Source organism: Aspergillus mulundensis, assembly GCF_003369625.1.
Source record: "Aspergillus mulundensis strain DSM 5745 chromosome Unknown scaffold_6, whole genome shotgun sequence".
NCBI classification, from domain to species: Eukaryota; Fungi; Ascomycota; class Eurotiomycetes; order Eurotiales; family Aspergillaceae; genus Aspergillus; species Aspergillus mulundensis.
The window spans coordinates 885,095-902,912 of NW_020797894.1; the positions used below are offsets into that span (position 1 = coordinate 885,095).

At 37.8% G+C, this 17,818-nt stretch overlaps 3 protein-coding genes across 3 annotated transcripts; 2 read left to right on the plus strand and 1 right to left on the minus strand.

Moving 5' to 3' along the window:
* Positions 1-7,232: 7,232 nt before the first annotated feature.
* Positions 7,233-8,321, minus strand: DSM5745_06478 (ribosomal RNA processing 1 family protein; the record flags this gene model as incomplete). Its single annotated transcript, XM_026748494.1, has 3 exons — positions 7,233-8,041; positions 8,108-8,215; positions 8,273-8,321. The coding sequence occupies 3 exons, from the start codon at positions 8,319-8,321 to the stop codon at positions 7,233-7,235; spliced, it is 966 nt and encodes a 321-aa protein (XP_026602798.1).
* Positions 8,322-10,117: 1,796 nt separating this feature from the next.
* On the plus strand, positions 10,118-15,279 carry DSM5745_06479 (ABC multidrug transporter; the record flags this gene model as incomplete). The annotated part of the gene is made up of 13 exons (XM_026748495.1): positions 10,118-11,012; positions 11,063-11,114; positions 11,168-11,184; positions 11,235-11,312; positions 11,379-11,871; positions 11,918-11,952; positions 12,001-12,049; positions 12,095-12,154; positions 12,205-12,394; positions 12,440-13,876; positions 13,926-14,259; positions 14,318-14,381; positions 14,430-15,279. The coding sequence occupies 13 exons, from the start codon at positions 10,118-10,120 to the stop codon at positions 15,277-15,279; spliced, it is 4,554 nt and encodes a 1,517-aa protein (XP_026602799.1).
* A 1,320-nt stretch (positions 15,280-16,599) lies between these two features.
* Positions 16,600-17,137, plus strand: DSM5745_06480 (uncharacterized protein; the record flags this gene model as incomplete). The annotated part of the gene is made up of 2 exons (XM_026748496.1): positions 16,600-17,056; positions 17,112-17,137. 2 exons carry the CDS (start codon positions 16,600-16,602, stop codon positions 17,135-17,137), a joined length of 483 nt encoding a protein of 160 aa, XP_026602800.1.
* Between the last annotated feature and the right edge of the window lie 681 nt (positions 17,138-17,818).

The window sequence follows — 17,818 nt, forward strand, 5'->3', positions numbered from 1 at the left end:
ATTTTAGCCTTAAACTACAAGTAACTATAAAATACTATAAACTTAAAAAGTAATAGGTGCTAAAGTAATAAAAAAAATAAAGTATTATTATAAAAACATGCCCTTAATATTACTAGATTATTACCTGGCTAAAGTAAAACTAAAAAATAATAAAAATAAAAATTAAGGCGCTAAAAAGGCACCTAAAATAAAATAAAACCCTGGCTTTAAAAAAGTAAAAAAACTATAAAGCGTTGCTATTAAAACTAAATATATAATTAATTTACCTAAACATCCTTAATTATAATAAGAAATAAGGTTTTAATATAAACCATGTAAGTATTAAAATTTATATTATTAATAAAATAGGTGCGGTAAGCAAGTTTAACTTTTTTTAAAAATAAAACTTAGTAATTAATTATTAAATATAGCTAGTATCTCCCGCGGAAAGGCGGAGGTATAATTAAAAAACCTTAATATTATTTTTAGTATTAATAATAGTAAGATTTATTAGCTAAATAATAAAAAGTAAAATATAATATAATACTACTTTAGTATAATAGTAAAGGTTAGCTTTTTATTAATTTTTTTAGCCTTTAAAAAAAAAGAAAAATTTTTTAGTAGGCTTTTTTTATATTTTTAAAAGTTTTTAGTAACTAAATTATTATAAAATAGGTTTAAAAAATAAACTCTTAGCCTTATTAAAACTTATTATTTTTTAAGGGTAACTTAAGCCCCTTATTATTAATTTATAAATAAAAAAAGTAGTAATAAATAATTAAAAGCTACAGGTTAAATATATTACTAGTTATTATTATTTTAACCTACAAAATATAATAAATTAGCTATAAAATATAAAAAAATATTAAAAACTTACTAGCTTATAAACTTTATGATAGTAAAAATAAGTTTTATAAAAAATTAACATAATAATATTAAATTTATAATTAAATTAAAATAACATATTACTATTTTTTTTAAATTAATGGCCTTTAATACAGACCAAAAATAAATTAAATATTATAATATAAATAAATAAACAGGCATACGTAATAAAATCCTATATGTTTTACTAGTTTTTTACCCTTTTTATTTTTTTTTTCTTGTTATTAAAACCGCCGGCCTTTTTTTTACCCTTACTTTTTAAATTAATAAAGGGACCTTTACTATTTTTTTCTTGTTTTTAATAGCGCTATTAGTAGTTTTTAATAAAAAAGAAAAATAAATTTTAAATTTTATTACCGGGGCCATAATATTAAATAATTAATAAAATAATAAAAAAAATAATATATTAAGTTATAAGAAAAAAAATAGGGGAAATAAAAAAGTTAAAAAAAATTAAAAAGTAAATAAAAATTTATTTTTTTATATTTAACTACTTATATAATACTAATAACATAGTACTATATTAACTATATTAACCTTTTTATTATTTATAAAATACTACCTATTTATAATTTATTAATACTTAAATTAATAAAAAATAACTTAAAACCTTTATTATTTATTAAAATAGCTATCTTAGCCACTAAAAGCAAAGCTATTTAAAAGTAAAATATTAATAAAAATACTATTTTAAGTCTTAAAATAACCCCGCATTTAATAATAAATTACTTTAAATAAAAAAACTAAATAATTAAACATGGAACTAACCTAAAATAATAGTAAAACATGCTTATTATAAAAATTAAAGCTATTTAAAAATTAGGTTAATCTTAATTAAAAAAGGGCTAAGTTATTACACCTATAGATATTAAGCCTTAATAAAATAAGAAAGTTAATAAAATAAAAGTTATAGTAATATTAACCTGCCATGTAGTAATAATATTACTATTATTTTAATAATATATTTAAGGCTAACGCCCTAGCAAAAAATAATTAATTAAAAATTAGTTTTTTTATATTCTAGGCCTTAAGATTTAATATTAATTCCCTATTAAATATTTTTCTTAGTACTTTGTTTTGTACCTGGTTAGCCTACTCAAGGTTTTCACACTTTATTATTAAGCACTGCCCAGGGGTAAAAAACCTAGTAAATACCCTAAATAAAAAAGTAAAGTATGTTTAAAAAAAGTTATAAACAAAATAGTCCTTTGCAAATTACAAGAGTAATTAAATAATTAATTATTATTATATTTTAAATTTAAGTCATGGCCTAATATACAAGCAACTATAGTTAATAAAAACTAGCATGTAAATAAATTATAACTAAGTATTATAAAATTACTTTAAATAGCCTAGGACTATAATAAAAAATCTAAAAAAATAAAAAATAATTTTATAAATTTAAAATATATAAAAAATCTTAAATCTTAAAAAATAATAAATAATAAATTATTTTACTTTAAAAACTAAGTTTACATGCTAAAGTTAGTAGCACTTTATAAAAAAAACTATAAAAATAAATTATAATAAGCCCCAGGGTAAATAATAGGGTATTAATATAATTATTATAAATATTTTATAAAGGTATTGTTAGCTAAATATAAGTAAGTATATTAAAAGGCATATTAAAAAATATAATAAATATTAATAAATTATGGTTTATAAACACAAGCTTTATAAATTTTTAAAACTACTAAATTTACTAAAAATACCTATAAAATAAATTAGTATAAACTTTATTACTAATTTATTACTTATAAAGTATAATAAGCGCGTGTATAATACTATTTTAGTAATAATTAAAATATATACTAAATTTATATAATATATTTCTTACTTAAAAAGCATTAGCATAAAATAACTTATAAATACCCTTATAAATAATATTTTTTACTTTATTAATATACTAAAAAAACATGTTTAGTAATTATAAAAGCCTTTTTATTAATATATTTTAAGCTATATTAAGCCATTACCTAGGTATAAAATAAAAATTATTTATTATATATTACCTGTAAATAAAAAGCTAAATTAAAAAGTAAAACTAAGTTATTAAGTATTATCTCCACGCCTATATTAACTAGTATTAAAATAATTAATTATATTAAATTAAAATAGCATAGTTTATAAATAATAATATGTATAAATAATTTATAAGTTATATATTTATTAAAATTCTGATAAACTTAAAAGCTATTATATATATTAATATTAAAAAACCTAAGTATTTATTAAATATTAAACTTTAAAAAGTTACAAAGTTAAAAAAAAATTTATATAAAGCTAAAAAAGTATTTATAAAAATTAAAAAAAGTAATAGTTATATAATATAATAAAAAGTATAAAAAATAAGCTTTAAAATTAATAATTATATTATACTTTATATAAAAAATATTAAGTTTACAAGGCTAAATTATAGATTAAGTAAAATTTTTATTAGCCTATTTTTAATAATTATAAAATAAAAAAGGTAATTATATAAGCTACTACTTTTATTAAATATATATTAACTATATAATATTTTTATATTATATTTTTAAAACCTTGTTATAGTAACCTATCCCAAGTGCTAAATATTAATTTTATACTAGTAAATAATAAAAAAAATACTTTATTGAAAAAATTCTTAATATTTATAAATATAAAAGGAAGGTGTAATATTTTATAAAGTAATAAAAATAAAACAATATATAAAATGATATATAAAAACTAAAGGCTTATATTACTCGCATTAAAATACTTAGAAAGTTTAAGTAATTTTATAAAAATAAATTATAAAAAATAAAAAAAATGATATACTTAAGGTCTACTTTTATAACCTATAAATAATTATAAAAAAAAATCTATTTTATTTCTGCTAGTTAACAGCGCCCGCAGGGCCTTTTAATAAAAATAAAATAAAATAAAACTTAAATAAGTAACTGAGCCGCGCGGCATATGAAATTTTAAATATATAATATTAAAATAATACCTACCAGGGCACCCACCCCTATATTAAGTATAAAGGTTAATTAAGAAAAAACCCTTTAATAGTGTTATAGCGCAGCACACGCCTAATTAAAAATAATATAAATTTATAATAAAGTTATTAATATAATATATAATAAATTAAAAATATAAATATATATTTAGCAGCAAAAGCCATGCTAGCATAAAAAAGGTAGTAATTCCTAAAATAATAATAATATATAGCCTAAAGGTCTAAACAAAAATTATATATAATATTAATATAAATAACATTAATAGAATATAATTTTAATTTATAAGTAGTAATATTATTACAAGCCACACGGGCACTAGCTAAAAAAGATCTAAGCTAGTTATTAATATAATTAAATTAATAAAAAAAAGTAATTATAATTATAATTCTAGGAGCTTAAATAACTATAATAAAGAATATATAAGCTTTTTTTAATATTATTATATTTACTTTTTTTATAATTTATTCTTATTTATATATATAATATTATAAAGCTTAAGAACCTAGTACACCTTTAGCTAATATTAAATTATATTAAATATAATATATTTTACTAGGGTTTTATAATTATTAATATAAGATTAATACATTTTATCCACGGGTTTATTATATTTAAAATAATAAATTATAACTTAAGCTTAAGTTTAATTATTAATCCCGCGCGCGGCTAAAAGCATGTAATATAAATAATAAAAATAAAAAAGGGTAATAAGTAATAAAGTAAGGGGGTTTAATATAATAATTAAAAAAGCTAGGGCCAGGGCCAGGGTTTATATTAAATATATAGGTATAATAATATTAAAAAGCTACTTAAAATAAGGGGCGTAGGAATAGTAGTAATAATAATATAATAATAATAATAATAATAATAATAATAAAGTAATTTTAATAAATATATTAATAATTAATAATATATAAGCATGGGCGGGGAAATATAGTCTTTATAAATTAAAGGTAAAATAAAAAGTAAAGGCTAAAACCAGGGCTTAATTATTATAATAAAAATATAAAATCAAATATTATAATAAGTTAAATAATTATTAATAATAGTATTTAAAGCGCGATATAAAACTATATTAAATATTAAAGTAAAAAAATATAAGGCAAAGGGCAAGCATAAAGAACCTTAAAAAACAAGGTTAATAATATAAAATATAATAAAAGCTATAATAAAGGTAAACTATATTTAATTTAACTACTAAAAATAATTTTAAAACCGCGAAAATTAAAAAAACTAAATATAAAAAGCTTATTAATTAAATTAAAAAGGTAAGTACATAGCAAGGCATAAAAAAGGTAAATAAAAGGTTAATCTAGTAATATATTAATAATTAAAATAAAATAAATATATATTATAAATAACTACTAAAGGTATTAAAAAAGTATAAAAATAAGAATATTTAGTTATTTAAAGCTTAAAGCCTTATTATAAAAACTAAGTAAAAAGTAAGAAAAAAATATACAGGCTTAATAATATTAATATATAACTAATATTATTAAAATAAGCAATATAATACTTAAAAAACATAGAAAATGAATAAATATAGGGTATTACTATTTTAACTTTAGAAATATAATTAAATAATTAAAAAGTAATAAAAATATAATGAAAAAATATATACTTATAGGGGCCATTTTACTTTATAATTTTAAAAAAATTTTAAAAAAAAATCGCGAGGGTGCTTTAATATTAAAATTAAAATATTATACCTAGTTATTATAGGTAGTAATATTATATTTAAATTTAATAATAGAGTAAAATAATTAAATTAATTTTTTATACCTAACTTTAAATATATATTACATGTAAATTATAATACCTTATATACCTAAAAATAGCTTATTTTATAGTACTTAATAAAATTTATAATTTAAATTACTTTTTATAAAGTAAAAATATAAATTCATAAATTGCAAGGGGGTAATTATTTAAAAAAAGTATTATTATTATTATTATAATATAATAATAATATAATCTAGTGGCCTAAGACTACCTAATAAAAAAACTTTAATATTTATTTAACCACGCGCTAAGGCGGCGGTTAATTATATAATATATAAAATATTAAGTTTAACTTAAAACTTTAAATTAAAAAATTAGTAATTAATCTCTACTATAAATACACAACGCTTTCCTTTTATAGTAATTCATGTTCTCCTAAACTTAGGGCAGTATACAAACACGCCTCACAATATTATACTTAGCTACCGCGCTAAATTTAAATATAGTAATTAATTAAGGTAATTAAATTAATTTTTTTATATCAAACTTTAAATATAAATTATATATAATCCACGGCGCTTTATATAACTAAAAATAGCTTATTTTATTATGCTTAATAAAATTTATAATTTAAATTACTTTTTATAAAGTAAAAATACAAAATTTATAAATTATAAGGGTATAATTATTTAAAAAAGTAATATTATTACTATTTTAATATTATAATTATATAATATTATAATAATATAACTTAGTAGCATAAGGCTGCCTAATAAAAAAATTTTAATATTAAATTAGCTATATGCTAAGATAGTGGCTAGTTATATAATATATAAAATACTAAGTTTAACTTAAAACTCTAACTTAAAAAATTAGCAATTAATTCCTACCATAAATACACAATGCCTTCCTATTGTAGTAATTCACGTTTTCCTAAGCTCAGCGCAGTATACAAACGTGCCTTATATTTTACTTTTAATTATACTAAGTCTTTCTCTTTGTATTCTTTGGGATTATAACATTAATTTTTATGTAGTACTTAACACTTGGCACGCTTTTTATTATTTTTAGATAAAGATATTATTAAAAATATTATTAAAAGAATTTATTAATAAAAATAAAATAAGTGTGCCAGGGAAGGGAGGGACTTTATTTATAAATAAATAATATAATTATACTTATACTATATATATTTTATAATAAGAAGCCTAATGGTATTAGAGGCCTAGGTTTAATTATTATTTTTATAATTTTAAGTAATAAGATTATAAATTTCCTTTTTTAACTTTTTTAAGCTATTACTAAATAGGTGGTTTTAAGCTTTTTTAATTATTAAACTATATACTAGGTGTAGTTTAAATAGCTTGTATAGCAAAATAATTATATTATATAATTTTTTTATTAAGATTTTATTATAGTTACTTACTTAGTACTGTGCTTGGGAAGCACTCCTAGAATAGTTAGATTTATGCTTGGCCTAATTTAAGACCACCCTCGGACCACTTAGTGCGTGCCTGGAGTATTTAATAAGCAAGAACTGTTCTATTACATAAGCCCCTCCTAAAAGCGGCGGCATCTAAAACAGGAAGTCAAACCGCCGCCGGGGCCGGCGAAGAACATATCATATAGACGCATATATGCATGCATATAATTACTTGTATTAAATCATTCGTCTCCAAACCCACCCCACTCCTCCTCACTCTCCTCCTCCTCGCTTTCTTCAATGTTTGGCTTCTCCTTCCACCCCCAAGTAACCAGCCTCTCATCCGCCAGCGTCTCCGCAGCCCTAACCCTCACGGGCTTATGCGGAGTCTCCGCCTTCAACCTCTCAATCGGCGCCAGCAGAATCTCAGCAGGAACATCACCACTAGGCTTCCCAGTGTCGGCATCAAACTCAAGAACCTTCTCCAGCTCGTCGATATAGATGTCGAGAAGGTGGTACCGGAGCCCGTCGGGGCCGTGGGGCATGGGGATAACGCCCTTCTCCTCGTCAGGCTTGGGCTGCGACGGGTCGAAGTTCAATGGGTGGAGAGGTCCCTCGGAGAGGATCTCTAGGTAAGATTGCAGGTCTGTCCAGTCGCTAGATGTGGAGGGGGCAGTGGAGTCGGGGGTTTCTTCGTCATCGGAGGCGTCTTGCGTCGTCTTCTTTGACTTGGATTTCGAACGCTTCTTGGACTTGGCGGTTTCCTCTCGCTTGCGTTTTTTGTTGCAGTCCTTGGTGCCGTTTGTCGCCGCCGCCGCGGAGTTGTTGCCCTTTAAGAAAACCTGGAACCCGACGCCGACGTAGGAGCGGATCAGGAGTAGGTACTTGTCTAGACGGAGTCGGTCGATGGCGTGGAACTCGCGCCCGATGGTGATCCAGAATGCGCGCAGGAAGCGGTGCACTGTTGCGCGTGGGAGGGAGGGGACGAGCGTGTATGAGAGGTTGCGGGCGAGGGCTTGTTGTGTGAGGGGACGGTCGGAGTGGTAGAAGCCTGGTACAAAAAAAAGGCTATTAGCAGGCTGTTCGCCGAGTATGGTAGGAGGCCGCGGGTGCGTACAGAAGAACAGGCCCTTCCAGAGCTTGAGGAGATCGAGCAGCGATAGGTCGGTCTTTGATCGGAGGAAGAGGGAGAGGGAATCGGTGGCTTTGTCGCGTATCTTTTTGTCTGTGCTAGATGTTAGTGACTGAGACTTGACAAATTCTCATGGTCGGAAAGGTATACCGCTTGAAGCGAGCTCCCGTACGAAGGGAGTTTTCGCAAGATCTGCCATTCTTGGGATACTGCCTTGTCGGTCACAGCAATCGCGGATTGTGATGGCGAATGATGCTACTGCGAGTTCGTGTACTATACTAGCAGCTGGAGTCCAAGGTGCAAGTCGGAGAAGCAGCAGGAGGAAATTCAGAACCCAAGTCTCGTTGAGTGTAGATTAACGCAGTCGTTAGCGTTGCATCCCGAGTAACTTTTTTTTTGTGTTTGCTCTGTTTGCTTAGTGAGTGTGGAGAAGGATAGACTGCCCTGAGTCACGTGCCAGAGGGTCCACCTACGCTGAACGAAGAGCCTGGAGCATTGCATCTCAGTAACCCCGGCCATTGAAAGCTCACCCTAATCAGGGCCAATCGGCTTGCAGACTGCGTCCGTGGTCGTCGGATGACTTTGCGTGTCTGATAGATGCCCAAAAGCTGTTGATTCGGGACAGCAAGGCAATGAGCCGAGACCTGATGAGCACATCCGCGCCACGTATCATGAGGGTTCAGCCTCGGGACCACGCATGATAAACGATCCGTGTGAAAAGACCTATGATCCTATCTAGATCTCTTCGCCGTTGGGTGCGGCTCCATAGTGATCTCGGGCGTACAACATCCGTGACAAGGGGGCGCATGCTCTTGAGCCTTTCAGGCTCTACTCGGAGGAGATCCTGGCCGCGCCGTCGCTTGGCCAGACATCAGAAATGATTTCCGGATGAGTTTGGCGTCTAACTACTGACTACGGAGTAGGTGTCAGGGTCGACAATGGATGGTTCCTAGCCTGCGTATTGCGGAGGGATCGTAACTCCGCTGAGTAAGCTGAATTGTGCAGTTTTGACTCCACTATTTTGAGATGATCGGCCCTGTGGGGAAGTTCCTGACACCAGCCCAATGATGGAGCCCACGATGTTGATCGCTGATCTGCTGCTAACTGAATCCCTCGGGACGGAATCGAATCTCCGGGCTGCTGAGACTTGTCGGATTGACATTTGACAGAGAGTAGTCTACTCCGTACCGCATCCAAAGTATGGAGCGCGAGCTATCATTTACCGGCAATCGATCTACGGAATACGTAGCTGGCGGTTGGTGGGTGGATTTGGAGTCTTAGAATTGCTGGGGTCGGCCGTCTACCGTCCATCATCAGATCGACCAGCAATAGCTTGCTGCCTATAGCATATTGACAGCTCATTTGCAACACTCGGCCCTAGGAGTGAGCCTTGTCCCGACTGCCGAGACATCCCAAATTCGAAGTCCTTTCCCTGGTACTCCGTACGGGAGCCGTGAAGACCACGAGAACAAAGGGAACTCTGGCGACTGGAACCTGGAACTGGAACCGTGAGTCGACTATCGTACCTTAAGGATTGAACCAATGGGCACTATCGAGCTGGACCGAACTTGACTACGGAGTACCTTGTAAGTAGGTTATGCTCTGGCCCGCATCCGGAATGCATCTGCATCCGAGGCGTCCCCCTTTGCAAGCCCCTAAGCGCCATAAGCCATGTTTGTTTTTTTTTCTATTTGTTGTTGCCAGCGTTGCACAAGCATCCAATCGGTCTCAAATGACATCACGATGCTGCTATCGGCAAATAGCTGCCCTGCGATCCAGCCCCCGGACTAGCTGCCACTGCCAGTGGCCGGTGTCACCGTTGTCTCAGTTGATACATAATCTTCCAGAGTCGCACCGCTCGCGTTCTCATTCTCTAATTTATCTACCCCTGCACTGCTGCGAAGATTACGAGTGCATCAACTTATCTTTCGCCTATTGAGACTTCCCTTGCATAGCGTCCATATCCCGCACCGTGTTGCTGAGCCTCGCATCGCAATGGCTCAAAGCGAGAAGCACAGCGGCAGCTCTCGCCTGAGCTTGGACGAGCGCGAGGAAATCCAGGAAATGCAGGAAATCCCGCGCCAGACTCGCAGTCGACAGAACTCGTGGATCGATCGAGATGACATCTCCTTCTTTGAGGATATCAACCCTGATGGTAGGGCGGAGTTGACTCGCATTGCTTCGAACTTTCCAAGACGCACTCCCACCACGACATCCGCTGTCGATGGAAAGGGCATCAAGCGAATGGACACCGTTGACGAGATGGCCATTGAGGATCCAGCATTTGATCCAACAAGCAAGGAGTTTAACCACTTAAAGTGGGCGCGTAAGATGATGAAACTCCTGGACGAGGAGGGTGCCCCCCGACCACCTTCGACCGGAATCAGCTTTCAGAATCTCAACGTATTCGGCTCAGGATCAGCTTTGCAGTACCAGGATACTGTGGCCTCTCTATTGGCCGCGCCATTGCGACTCCGTGAGACTCTTCTCAAAAAAGCTCCTGAAAGGCACATCCTGCGCGATTTCAATGGTCTGGTCAAGCAGGGTGAGCTTTTGATCGTCCTGGGCCGTCCTGGCAGTGGTTGTTCGACCTTTTTAAAGTCAATCTGTGGTGAACTGCATGGTCTTAAACTTGAGGAAGGCTCCGACATCCAGTATGGAGGGATATCAATGGAGACTATGCATAAAGAGTACAAGGGGGAGGTTGTGTACAATCAAGAGGTCGACAAGCACTTTGCTCATCTCACTGTGGGGCAAACCCTGGAGTTCGCAGCCGCCGCAAGAACTCCTCAGTTTCGGCTTCAGGGCATCAACCGAGAAGAGTACGCAAAGTATGTTACTCAGGTTGCGATGTCCGTCTTTGGACTCTCGCACACGTATAATACCAAGGGTAAGTTGCTTTTCAACCTGTGCTTGCCTCCATGTCTGACAGGCGCGCAGTTGGCGATGACTATATACGAGGTGTCTCCGGAGGTGAGAGAAAACGAGTCAGGTTGGTGCTCTTTGCATTATTGAAGCTGTACTGTCTCGCTGACTAGTGTTCAGTCTTGCGGAAATGGCTTGTTAGTTCTCAACTATCTTCTCCGCTGGGTCACAATACTTACACATTCAGTATCTCGTTCGCCTATCGCAAGTTGGGATAACAGCACAAGAGGTCTGGACTCTGCGAGCGCTCTAGAATTTGCCAAGTGTAAGTATAGCCGGGAACTCTGGCATTGCTGTCTGAACGCGCCTGAAGCTGATTAATTTGGTTTAGCATTGCGAGTCGCGGCAAACGTAGGAGGCTCTTGCCATGCCGTGGCCATCTACCAAGCCTCGCAGGCAATCTACGACATCTTCGACAAGGCCATCGTCTTGTATGAAGGACGTGAAATCTACTTCGGGCCCTGCGATAAAGCCAAGGAATACTTTGTTGAGATGGGCTTCTATTGCCCGCCGCGCCAAACAACAGGAGATTTTTTGACATCAGTCACCAACCCCCAAGAGCGCAAAGCGCGAGAGGGCATGGAAAATCAGGTGCCGCGGACGCCGGCGGAGTTTGAGACGTACTGGAAGAACAGCCGTTACTTCGCAGAGCTCCAGCAAGAGATCGCCGATCACCTGGAGGAATTCCCAGTGGGAGGTGAGGTTGAGAAAACCTTTGACAAGGCTAAGCAGTGGAGACAAGCGAACCATGTCCGGCCTAAGAGTCCCTATGTCATATCGGTTCCGATGCAGGTCAAGCTTTGCACTATTCGTGCATATCAAAGGTGCGTCTCTCCCATGTGGTCGATAATCTCCGCTGACCATCTCCAGGATTTGGAACGATAAACCCTCAACGTTGACTACAGGTAATGCTTTACCTAGTATATACTAAACCTGTTAGCTAAGTATTACAGTCATCGGTCGCATTGTGATGTCTCTCATTATTGGTTCGATATACTATGGGTAATTTCTGTGTTTGCGTACTCAAAGCTTTTCTAATCTCTTTAGGACTCCTAACGCCTCCGCCGGGTTCCAGAGCAAAGGAGCTTCTCTGTTCTTCGCTGTTCTGTACGTGGCTCGGCTATGGATCTGGAAAGCATATGTCTAACGTTGGCTAGGATGAATGCGCTCATATCCATCACTGAGATCAATTCACTGTATGACCAGCGGCCAATCGTCGAGAAACAAGCCTCGTACGCTTTTGTTCATCCTTTCGCCGAAGCCTTTGGTGGGATCGTGTCCGATATTCCCGTCAAGTTTGTGGCCGCTACTGTTTTCAACATCATATATTACTTTCTGGCCGGCTTGGTAAGTTTGTGCCACCGTCGATTTGGGTAGAGCTAACAGGAGTAGCGCTACGAACCTTCCCAGTTCTTCATCTTCTTTCTCTTCACATTCCTCAGCACCCTTACGATGTCGGCAATATTCCGGACTCTGGCAGCCTCTACAAAAACCTTGTCACAAGCAATGTCCATGGCTGGTGTGATGGTCTTGGCTATTGTGATATATACTGGCTTCGTGATTCCCGCTCCTCAAATGTCTTCCATTCCCTGGTTCAGCTGGATAAGGTGGATTAACCCGGTTTATTATACGTTTGAGGCCATGATTGCAAATGAGTTTCACGGGCGACGGTTTGAATGCTCGCAATTGGTGCCTGCATATCCGAATCTAAGTGGCGATTCGTTTATTTGCGCCGTGCGCGGCAGTGTGGCAGGAGAACGAACTGTTTCTGGAGACGATTTCATCTGGTCCCAATATAGGTATACTTACGACCACGAGTGGAGGAACTTCGGCATTTTGATAGCCTTCTGGATTTTCTTCACGGTTGTCTACCTGGTTGCCACAGAGCTCAATTCGGCGACGACCTCAAAGGCGGAGTTTTTGGTCTTTCCTCGCAGTAAGGTACCTCCCCAGATGCGCAATCTTGATAAGGATCAAGAAGACGGCCACGGCCCGGCTGCGGATACTGTTCTAGCTGAGAGACCGACTGAAGTGGCACCAAACACCTCCGCTATCCCAGAGCAGCACAGCATCTTTACCTGGCGAAATGTGTGCTATGATATCCCTGTCAAAGGTGGTCAGCGTCGATTGCTTGAGAATGTGAATGGATGGGTCCGCCCGGGCACATTGACGGCCTTGATGGGCGTATCAGGTGCGGGTAAAACTACGCTTCTAGATGTGCTCGCAAAGCGTGTCTCCATTGGCATCGTGACGGGGGAGATGCTGGTAGATGGTAGACCGCTTGACCCCAGCTTCCAACGAAAAACTGGCTACGTGCAGCAGCAAGATTTGCACCTTCCAACTACTACCGTGCGAGAGGCACTACGATTCAGTGCATTACTGCGGCAACCAAAGGCCGTTTCCCAACAGGAGAAATATGCATTCGTTGAAGAGATAATTGACATGCTTAATATGCAGGACTTTGCGGACGCGGTCGTTGGTACTCCTGGCGAGGGCCTTAATGTGGAACAACGAAAGCTGTTGACTATAGGTGTCGAGCTTGCAGCCAAACCGGCTTTGCTCATTTTCCTCGACGAGCCTACGAGTGGCCTGGACTCGCAGAGCTCATGGTCAATCTGTTCATTCCTACGTCAGCTTGCGGACCGCGGCCAAGCAGTGTTAGCTACCATTCATCAGCCTAGCGCCATGCTCTTTCAACAGTTTGATCGTCTCTTGTTCCTAGCAAAGGGAGGCCGAACTGTCTATTTTGGGGACATCGGCGATGAATCTCGTACCTTGCTTGATTACTTTGAAGGAAATGGAGCCCGCGCATGCGGAGAATCTGAGAATGTATGTGAGTCCATGTCCGAATTCTTGATACATGTGCTAACTACGACAGCCTGCGGAGTATATGCTAGAGGTTATTGGAGCAGGTGCTGCTGGAAAGTCCGAGAAGGACTGGCCGGTCATTTGGAATGAAAGCCCACAATTCCGAGAAGTCCAGGAGGAGATCGACCGGATCCATAAAGATAGGGCTTCCGCTTCATCAGACGAGAATAATACGCACGACGAGTACGCCATGCCTTTTATCAGTCAACTGTGGAGCGTGACTAGCCGCGTATTCCAGCAGTACTGGCGCGAGCCGGTCTACATTTGGGCAAAGCTGATCCTCGCTATCGCCTCCGGCCTCTTCATCGGGTTCACCTTCTTCAAGCCCGATAGCTCTCAACAAGGTAACGTCCGGTTGGCACTTTGCTTATTCTTGCTTCAAGATACACTAACGTTCTACAGGATTTCAGGATGTCCTCTTCAGTGCATTCATGCTCACATCCATCTTTTCTACTCTAGTACAACAGTAAGCATCTGCCACTTCCCACCTATCCGCAAACCCTAACCTCACTAGGATTATGCCCAAATTCGTCATCCAACGCTCCCTTTACGAAGTCCGCGAGCGTCCCTCAAAGGCCTACTCCTGGGCGGCCTTCATCATCGCCAACGTTGCCGTCGAGATCCCCTGGCAGATCCTTGCCGGCATAGTCTCCTGGGCAACATACTACTTCCCCGTCTACGGTGCCTCACAAGAACCGCATCGACAAGGCCTAATGCTTCTTTTCGTAATCCAGTTCTTCATCTTCACTTCTAGCTTCGCTACTTTCGTCATCTCCGCTCTCCCAGACGCCGAAACCGGCGGTACCATCGCATCGCTGATCTTTATGTTTATCCTTGTATTCAATGGAGTCATGCAAGCGCCCTCAGCACTACCCGGCTTCTGGATCTTCATGTATCGCGTCTCTCCGCTGACGTATCTCATCGCTGGCATGATAGGAACGGGTCTCCATGGCCGCGCAATCGAGTGCGCAAGAGAGGAGTTGAATGTTTTCAATCCGCCATCTGGCCAAACCTGCGGGGACTACCTCGCTGATTATCTCCCCACTGCGCCAGGGCAGCTGTATAACGCCGATGCTACGTCAAACTGCCAGTACTGCGGCCTCACCAACGCAGACCAGTACCTTGCTGCATTTGAAATAGAGTACAGTCAACGCTGGCGCAATTGGGGTATCGGCTGGGCGTATATCGGCTTCAATATCTTCGGCACAGTAGCGCTATACTACATTTTCCGCGTGCGGCACTGGAACCCGACGAGTCTTATACGCGGCGTCAGACAGGGCGCGCAGGTAGTTTGCCGTGTGTTCAAGAGGCGCTCTGGAGAGACGCCAAAGGGGAAGGAGGCGGAGAATGGACGGTTGTATTAGGGCTGTGTGCCTGCTAGGTTCTGGCCAGGGTTATTGGCTTTCTGGGGTTATCCTAATCCTTTTCTTTTCTAGGTTCTTTTGTTCGTGACTTTGTTAGCCGTGAACACCGTGCTCGGCCACCCTCATGATAATATACAAATCCATCACGATGACCTCGGCCATGTCCCAAATGAAGCCGAAGCTGTGGCGAGAACCCCGGGTGGAATATCCGGCCATGTCCGAACTTCAAGTCCGCGTCTGAGTCCGCGTCTTGTTCTGCAACGCTCGAACAAGAGCCAGTTGCTGTTGCATTTAACACTACTTGATAATAGGCTTTTCCAAAGTAAACTAGCTTGCGCATCCCTTATACTTTTATACACCTGCAAACCCGCGTCTCCGGCCGGTGTCGGTGCGAGTTGCTCTTGCCCTAACTCTGACTCTGGTTTCACTGTTCCAAGTACAGACCTCGGGGGGAGATTGGGGAAGGTACGTCTGTGATTGTTGCGTCCTTGCCTGGTCTTCTCTTCGGCTAATTACCAGCTTTTTCTCTTCGATTAAAGTCCTTCGGGATGGCCAAGCTACAAACAGATCTTGAAGGAGTCGAAAAAGACGCACGTATATACATTTTTCCCATTCATCGAATGACTCTGAAGTCATCGAGAGGCGGCAGCTCTACCCAAGAGCTACACAGAACATCGAGCAAAGCATGGAGGTTATGTAAGCGTACCCAAGAGCCCGCGAGTTGAACAAACTCTTCGACAAAAATCCCTTGGACGTCCGCGTCAATATTATGATGAAATATTCAACAAGCCTGGACAATCTCGTTCGAAAACGTTCGATCTATACCATGGGAGCCAACTTCGGACTTTGAAGTTACAAGCTTAGGAAGATAGCACTGCAAGACACAGCGCGGCTCAAATTTGAATTAGGGAACAATGCTGCGACATTGGATGCCAACAACATTCCCTCTGACAATTTGAACCATAGCGGCTTGAGACGATCTGCTCGTCTGGTGAACTTTGTACCTGCTGTCAATTCGATTGATCACCATGAGTTTAGAACGGAAGAAGAGATCGAGTATGAAGAGGGTCCCGATTCTGAGGAGGAAGAACCAACGGCTCGCATGGAGATACCCGATTCCGGGAATGAAGAGGAGACCTAGACTCTCGCCGATGCGGCCGATCCCGGGGCTGCAGATGGTGAAGATGGAGATCGTTCGTCTCGCTTGGACATGACCGCTCAGTCCGACAGAAGGGCTCTTGGTGATGGCTGCCTATGAACACAGCCACATATGCCAAAAACCATCCAGCCGAGCCGGTCGCTAGCCGTACGATATAATCGATGGAGTTGAGCCCTACGATTCGCCTTGCGAGTTCTCCTTTGATCGACGAATGGGACTTCGTGCTTAGGAGGCGACAGCTCTTTCCGGGAGCTACACAACGCCTCGAACTTGGCATGAGTGTCATCTCGGAACATCCCAGATATCGTGGCTTGGACGAATTCTTCACCAAAAATACCCCGGATGCTCGCGATAATGCCATGATCAAATGGTCTACACTCGCCATACTCGAGAAGTTCGACAAGGAGACGCTCCCATACGACGACGTTTTGAGTATACTATTGGAACCAACTTCGGACTTTGGATTTACCTCGAATCCATGTACGAGGGCACGATGGCGGATGCAACGCTACACACACATTATGCATACACTGGCTCGGCAACTGGCATCGATGGCAAAGGCAAGACAGGACTGGATGGTGGCCAGTACACTCACAATCATCCAGACAAGAAAACCGTGTAAGTGGTCATTTGCGTATCGGAGTTTGAGTCACTACTAACGTATATTATTTAGTGAAACATCTTCCAACGCCCAATTAGTCCACGGGCTCGTTAAAGGGAATTGTGACTTTGGCACTTTATTCCACCTTCGTGGATCCTTCCCAGTCGGGGGTCCATTGACCTCGACCAGAGTTATTGTTGTTAGAGTAGTTTGTAGATTGCGGAAGCTGTCTTTTCGACCAAGTCCTATCTTCATCTAGGTTCCCCTTATGGAGACCCTCGCTCGGCATTTTCATGGGAGGGAGCCAATTTGCATTCGTGCCTAGGGGGTACTGGAGACTCTCAGAAGTCAATAAATCGAATATCGAGTACCTGCGCTTAATTCCGCCCTTATATGCATTCTCAAGTCAGCAAATTATCAAAATAGCTCTTCACAGAGACAAGTTACTGTACCAAGCATGCCTTAATACCATTCTGGCCATGGCCTATATATACTTTCTCAAGGCAGTAAATTATTAAAGCAGCTCTTAACAGGAACAAGGCACTGTGCCGAGCATGCTTTAATACCATTCTGGCCATGATCTATATATGTCTTCTCAAGGCAGCGAACCATGAAAAATAGCTCTTAACAAATATAACGCACTATGCCGAGCACGCCTCAATACCATTCTGACCGTGGCCCAGGCCGAGATACCTAACAGAAAAAGATTGGTGATGGGGAGCAGCCTCAACTTAAGCTGAAATTTGAGACTACGTCGTATGATATGATGAAGCATGAAG